Here is a 7,513-nt window from a genome sequence, read left to right as displayed (position 1 = left end):
GGGGTTTCACCATGTTAGGTAGGATGGTCTCGATCTCCTGACCTTGTGATCCGCCCGCCTTGGCCTCCCAAAGTGTTGAGATTACAGGCGTGACCCACCACGCCCGGCCATATTTTTTCAATTATTTAAACCTGATTTTTCAGATAAGGAAACAAAGACTCTGAAGGTTAACTGAACTACCCAAAGTCATACCTTGCAGGTGGTCGAGCTGGAATTAGAGCCTGGGTCTCCCGACCCATGTTTCTCACTCCTCCCAGAAGCCCCCTCACCCGGCTCCTATTACCCAGTTCCCTGAAACCCCAGGCCAACTCGTTTATACATAAAAAAAGAAAGAGTTCTTGGATATGTAAAAAAATTCATTGATAACAAATGATTAAAATGATTCTCCTCATTACACACATAAAACAGTGCTTAATTTGGAGGTGCCACGTGGGATTGAAAGCCATCGTTCTTGGTACCTAAATGGCCCATGCCTGATGCATATCCTCGTGTTCTTTCCCTGTCCCTTCCCTGTCCTTTCACTAATACCCTCCTCTATCTTCTTTATTGTCCCGCATCTTCCTCTCCTATGGTTCAAAAACATCCACACCACATAATTGCTTAAGCATGTATAAAGTCATAAAACTACAAGTTTCCTAAACTTACTTAGTCTTGTTTCCTTGTCTTTTCATAGGATTACATATAACTTACACTCAGGGATGACAGTGAGAATCACTACATGAATGTCAGGTAATAGTAAGACCATGATAATGTTACTGTCCAAAGCATTAGCAGGGGCTGCAACTATGAATGTGACATAAATTGCCACAAGAAACATTTAGGTTAAAGTGAAGGAAAAGACGGGAGTTTATCTCATTTAAACATAGATATATACAAGGATGACATTCCTCCTAACTTGACCCAGAGAACTATGAGCCAATGGAACACATTCCCAAGGGAGAAGCAGAATGCCGTTAGGCGAGAGAAGCACATGTGCGCACAGAAAGGCTGGTTGGACTCAGTAGTCTCTGGTTGGGGACTGCAAAAGAGAGGAAGGAAGTAAAACTGAATCATTTTTAGTGCTCTGTCCATTTTCAGGCCACGAATTTCATGCTGCCTTGCATAAAATGATCACTAGCAATTAAAATATATCAGAGGACATGATCCCATAAGCAAACTCCAAATGACTTAATTGTTCAAAGATTATGTGCTTTGTGCTAAAAACTGCCAACTATTACAATACCATCAAATCCCTTGAAGCAACTCTTGGTGATCTGAGCTGAGGTTTAGCAAGCAAGTGGAAACTGTTTTCGAATCTACTTTGAAACAATACAATGATCAGAATGACATCCCCAGTGCTGCAGGTCAACTAGCTTCTCACATTTTCTTTTCACCTGTCCAGTATCTGAAGATTACAGTCTAAATGCCTGGGGTCTGGGAGTGCCTCAAATCGTGCACACTAAGAGGTAGAGGGGCTGCCCTTGCAGATAAAGACACAGCAGGTGGCCACATTTTAAAGTGAGACAGAGGAAAATACCCTAGAAAGAACTGATAATGTTTTCTAAATGCTTTCTAAAGACAACCTGTAAACACATATTGTAGAAAAAGCGGCAATGTACTCTCCAACTGGGCATATCCTGAAGAACCAACAAACAGTATTCACGGAGGCCCCTTGTCCACCAGGGTGGGTTTCACACAGAGGCTGGCTGTCCCTGGAAGGACGCAGGGACGGGAAGGAGCATCTCTGATGTTAACCAGCGCCACATCTCATGGGCACATCTGGCCAGAGTGAGCCCAAAACACATCACTCACTGGCCTAGCCTAGGTACCCTCAGAGCAGCCGTCTAATGTAAACAGTCTTCAGCAAGAACTACTAAAAGATAGAGAAACTAGATTTTTAAACAGCAAAACTTCATTAATTTAGCATATACAATAGTTCAAATGTCCGATTTGTATATGATTTTTTGAAAAAGTTTGAAATATGTAGCAAATGCTTCTTAATTTGTATCAGATCATGAACCCTGTGCTAATCATGAATTAAAAAGCTCACGTATATTGAATTTTTGTCATGTTAATGCCTTTCAGGATTATCTCATTTAATTTTCACAAGGATCTAGGAGTTGGGTTCTATTACCATCCCCATTTTCTAGCTGAGGCTTAGTGAAGTAAGTAAACTGCCTGCACCAGAGCAGGGAAGCCAGCACCATCAGAGAAAAGAACCTATACTCCAGCCACACTGCATCCGGTAAAGAACAGAATTATTTCATGAGTCACTAAAAGCAGTTACAAGCCAAACAGTTAAACTACAATTTGTATAGCATATTTGAGATTTAGACTTTCCATCACATGATTACACTTCTCATTTATTTCCGTATCTATTCTCTACATTTCTGCAATGCAACTACATGAAACCACTTCCTGATATAACTCACTGTCTTAGTTAACTGGTCAATTCTATGAAACCAGTGCAAGTCTCAAAATGTCCACACTGGCTACCAAGCAACAACCACTTCCCTAAAAAATGACAGCATGAAACGTGTTTATCTGTTTGCAATTATCACATTTTCTGGCCTAAAGAGAATTTTTCTTAATAGAAATAAATGAATAGACATAGTTCAAAAGTAAACTTTACAACTGTATAGGAAAGAAAGGATCAGAAGGGAGGAGAAATGAGAAGGAGATGGAGAGGTACCCCCAACAGCCTCGCCACAGAGACAGGAGGTGGCGGGAAGGATGCCCTTCTGTCTATTCCTTTTTCAAGTCTGAAAACTCTACCAGGGCTTCAACTCCTGGGCTCACGCAATCCTTCTGCCTCAGCCTCCCAAACAGCTGGGGTGTGCCCCATCCCCATGCTTACTAGGGCTCTTTATAATGATGGGTACTACAGTAACATAAAAACAGGAAAAATGGGAACCTTTCTGCCTCCTCTTCCCACTGAAGACACCATAGCAATTGCAAATCTGGTTCATAATAGATCTTTTTTTTTTTTTTTTGAGACAGGGTCTCACTCTGTTGCCCAGGCTGGAGTGCAATGGCGTGATCGTGGCTCACTGTAGCTTCAACCTCCCTGGCTCAAGCGATCCTTCCACCTTAGCCTCACAAATAGCTGGGCCTCCAGGCGTGTGCCACCATGCCTGACTAATTTGTTGTTGTTATTTTTGTTGTTGTGTGTGTGTGTGTGTGTAGACAGAGTTTCACCATGTTGCCCAGGCTGGTCTTGAACTCCTGGGCTCAAGCGATCCACTCGCCTTGGCCTCCCAAAGTGCTGGGATTACAGGCATGAGCCACCACGCCAGGCCCACAAGAAATCTTTGATTGGGATAAACTGTTAATGACTGGAGTTTGTTCTCTATCAAGTAGGTGTGAATGGAGGGCTGACACTTTAAAGGTGCACTGCGGCATGCACGGAGGAACTGCATAAGAAATGCCCTTGAACCACAGCTGAAAGCAGGAAGCAAGCCAAATATGTAGAAGCACAGTTGAACGATTTTCCATGTGAGGTGATCTGAGAAGGGGCCAGGACCCTTTGTTACTTTATGCCGTGGGAACCAGTGGATTCTGAGAGCAGCTGGAGTGGACGCTTGCTCAGTGATGTTGGGAAAGAGTGAAATGCTCCTTTTGGTCCTGCCTAGTGGAGCTGTTCTCTTTGAGGGTTCCCAGTGTCACACACCTATCCTGATCCCAAAGCTCTAAGATATATTTGCAATGAATGTAATTCATGTGTCCTAAGATGTACATGTTTTTGGTTTTAACATTTCTCATATCAGTCCAGTCTACGATAGATGGTGTCTTAAAATTAACTGATAGTGCTTTTGTGTCTTAGTATTATACAAAAACAGGCTGTCCTGCAATCAATTGTGTCTTCAATGTGTTTAATACGGCATTTTTACTTCATCCATGCATTTAGTGGTTCATTCTGCACGCTATTATTCTGGATAGAGGTTCTCAGATGTGCATAATCCTCTTTTTGGTGCCACATCCATCGAGGACCTTCAATACCTTATTATGGTGGTATCCTGAGAGCTGACAGCATCACTGCAAGTTGCTTAGTGTCTTGTGACTTCCATGATAGCTAGCTAATACTGCTCTAAATATTCTAATTAGCTATCCAACCGGAAAGAAAAGGCAATAGCAGCAGACTCAATTTATTTCTCAAAGATTTCTTTCCAGCATAATGATATATGCATCTTTTATTTATGGTATGTTGCTTATGCCTTATACTCTACCTCAACTTAACAAACATCTCGAACTTCCTTTTGAAACTCATGTCCCAAATCCTTAGGTTTTTTTCACTTGTAATGTAAGAAGTCATAGCAAAGGCTAAAGGTCAAGGGATAATGCCTGGAGACCTAAATTAAATGACCATGTATTATGTAGAAACACCACAAATCGAGTTGCCAGTACATATGAAGCATTTAGCTTCTACTACTGTTTTGAATTTCATAACTACTTTGAAAGAACTAATCTAGTTACATGTTAATGAAGAAACACCATACCTGTGTTGGGGGACAATTCATCCAGCAGCTTCACCATGCCCTCTCCCTGCTTGGAAGTCCATATCTTGATGGGGGACCCGCCTCCAATCCTGCGGTACTGCTCTTGAATCTTGGGGGTTCGACGTTTGGCGATGAATGGTGCCAGCTTACTAAATCATTTAACACACAGGTAAGTGGATTTTATTCCACCTTAGCAACCTGAGAAATGTTTTCTACTCAATAAAAAAAAAAAAAAATAAGCAAACTTTTAGAGAGCCTAACAAGATTAAGCCTTTAAAATAGAAGCTTGAGGTCATTGACAATAGCCAGCTGTCTTGTTGTAGATTATGGAGCTAAAGCTAGACCCGCTCTGAGGAATACCCAGCTGTGCTCCACAAGTTGTTCCAGTAGCACACTCTGAAGATTCAGGACACACAACACCCACGCGGAGAACCCTGGATGTGTGCTAGCTACTAGAGTAACACATTTTGATCCCACATCTAACGAGAACTAGGATATAAGACAAAGGAAGTATACATTTCTCTTAATTTAAAAAATAAAGTCTATTAATCTTATAGATACACTTGCATATAGGAGCAAAGATGTATGCACAAGACTATTCACTATATTCACTGCAATCCTGTAAACAACCTAATTGTCCAACATGAAGCACGGATTAAACAAATGAAGTTACAGCCATATCATGCAATTCTAAATAGTAATCAAAAAATGAGTCAGACCTACATATCGATATAATGTTATGAAACAAGATACAGTGTTAAGTTTTTTAAAAAAAAAGGAAAGTTTCAAATATAGTACCTAAGTACCTTCACATTTGTGTAACAAAGTGGGGGAGGGTGTGTGTGTGTGCGCGTATGTATGTCTATACTTGGATATGCACAGACTATTTCTGGATGTAACAGAGTTGACCTCCAGGTGAGTAACTGGGGGTGCAAGGGGAAAAGGACATTTGCCTTTTACTGTAATTACTTTTATACTATTTGTAGTTATCACATGCATGTATTAATTTTTCATTACAAAAATCTATTTTGAAGGAAAAAGGAGAGAAGGAAGAAGGGAAAGAAGGATGAAAGGAAAAGAAGGGCAGCAACAATCCATATTTATAGTACAAATGAATAATAATCATTGCTTCCCTGACTGTTAATCAGCCGTTAAGTGCCAAGGACAAATACATCTTTAAAAATCTTTAAAGGTGCTTAGGCTACGTCAAGTAAACTGCAATTTCCAGGGCTCTGGGGAGCAAAGGGCTCAAGGAGAATCCTCACTAACTTATTTGCTCTCTCCCCCTGAAATTTTCTGATATCATATCCTTCGGATATCCAATAGAAAACAATGCTGCTGCTTTAACCATTACCAGATATGCATTAAAACAATTTACTGGTTTGAAACTACAGAATTGAGAGACGCATGTCAATGCAGTGCCAAGGTTATAATCAAGTCGAGGTGTTTATATGGATCTCACTTCTGAATAGGAAGCGTCATGAGGTCTCGGTCCAAGAAGAGTCTCAGAAGGAAGTCGTGAACATCTCCGAGGGTTTCGGGGCCTCCCATGTTTAGCATTAATATTCCAGTTTTGGGCTTCCTACATAAAATAAAATACAATGGTTGATTTGTCACACTTCTTATTTTCTTCCAGGGTAGAATCTTGGTTCAGCCAGCAACCCTTATCTAACCTGTTCCGTACAAAGGTAAATACTACAGCTCTTTTCACTGCCATCACACGGATACCTATTCAGGGACATCTGTGGCCTCCAGTTCCTCATGGTCCCAGCTCAGATGCGGACCTTTGTCTTTTGGCTTAATCCATGATATCAGTCTTCACTCAGCTGGAAATGTTTCCCTTTTAAAGTCTCAGCCTGAACAGAGATCGAATCTTTAGGGACTGGGAGTCAAGGTAGAAGTCTAAAATTGTCCTGAGGCTAAAGCATTTGTACATGTGAATGCCATGCGAATACAGAGGTTACCCGACCTCTCCCAACTTCAGGTTTCCTCATCTGGAAAACATAGCACCCACCACCTACTCAAAATGCTGTTTTGAGAATTCAGTGGTAACAGCTTCAGTCACTTAGCAAGTGCAGGCACATGGTAGGTTCTACTCTACACAGAGCAGGGTTCCCCCCTAATTTTAAACCTCCACAGTCTAATACCAGCCCATCCCCACTCTTGCATCTACTCTTGTCTCTTTAGTCAAGGGTTAAATTAAATGAGTACTGACTGAAATTTTTTTTTACATTTTATTGTATTTTTGAAATGGAGTCTCACTCTGTCACCCAGGCTGGAGTGCAGAGATACGATCTCAGCTCACTACAACCTCCGCCTCCCAGATTTAAACGATTCTCCTGCCTCAGCCTCCTAAGTAGCTGGGATTACAGGCACCCGGGCTAATTTTTGTATTTTTAGTAGAGATGGCATTTTGCCATGTTGGCCAGGCTGGTCTCAAAATCCTGACCTCAGGAACCGGCCTCAGCCTCCCAAAGTGCTGGGATTACAGGCACGGGCCACCGTACCAGGACTGGCTGAAGTTATTGCTTTCTCCTCTGCTTCCTTCTCTAGGACCTCCCTCTATTCCTTCACCCGTGGCTCCTGTTATGATAAGCTTTTCCTCTCCATCCTGCATGTAAATTCACTGCTAGATAATTCCTGCAAGAACCGGTGCTAACATTCAAATTAGTCCCAGGCTAGAGAATCAACCACTGAATGAGCAGGAAGAAGCAAAAAGAAAGCAGAGCTCCATAACAAGTTTTAGGTCAAGCAGTTTCTGGAAACTTAAAAAAACAAAGTACTAGGCAAAAATGTAAACCTAAAATCCAGATCAAGCTCCGGAGTCAACACAGCCCAAAGTGAGCCAGGCCAGGAGCTCTCCATTCCTAAGCCCCGCCAGAGAGCAAGGCGAAGCCGGAGCAGGACCAGGTGCCTCTGGCACGCTGGCAGGAGCCATCAGAAGACCTTGTGTGTCCCCATGAACAGGTAGCCATGGGATGGCAATAACTGGGGAACTAAAGAACAAGGAGCATTTCTTCCATTCATTCATCTTTTTT

The 7,513-nt window shown here is 41.9% G+C and overlaps 1 protein-coding gene across 1 annotated transcript in view; it reads right to left on the bottom strand.

The window, feature by feature from the left end:
* The window catches only part of FECH (ferrochelatase), a 39,357-nt gene that overhangs the window by 26,619 nt on the left and 5,225 nt on the right, over positions 1 to 7,513 (bottom strand). Inside the window, exons 2-3 of the mRNA XM_011971714.1 lie at positions 5,938 to 6,057; positions 4,476 to 4,687 (exon numbers count right to left, since the gene is read on the bottom strand). Coding sequence (XP_011827104.1) covers positions 4,476 to 4,512 — 37 coding nt within the window. The 5' untranslated portion in view covers positions 4,513 to 4,687; positions 5,938 to 6,057. The remainder of the gene's footprint in view (positions 1 to 4,475; positions 4,688 to 5,937; positions 6,058 to 7,513) is intronic.

Source organism: Mandrillus leucophaeus, unplaced genomic scaffold (genome assembly GCF_000951045.1).
Source record: "Mandrillus leucophaeus isolate KB7577 unplaced genomic scaffold, Mleu.le_1.0 Scaffold124, whole genome shotgun sequence".
Lineage (NCBI taxonomy): Eukaryota > Metazoa > Chordata > Mammalia > Primates > Cercopithecidae > Mandrillus > Mandrillus leucophaeus.
Note: the sequence above shows the minus strand (reverse complement) of the source record. Positions and strands in the feature narration are given on the sequence as shown.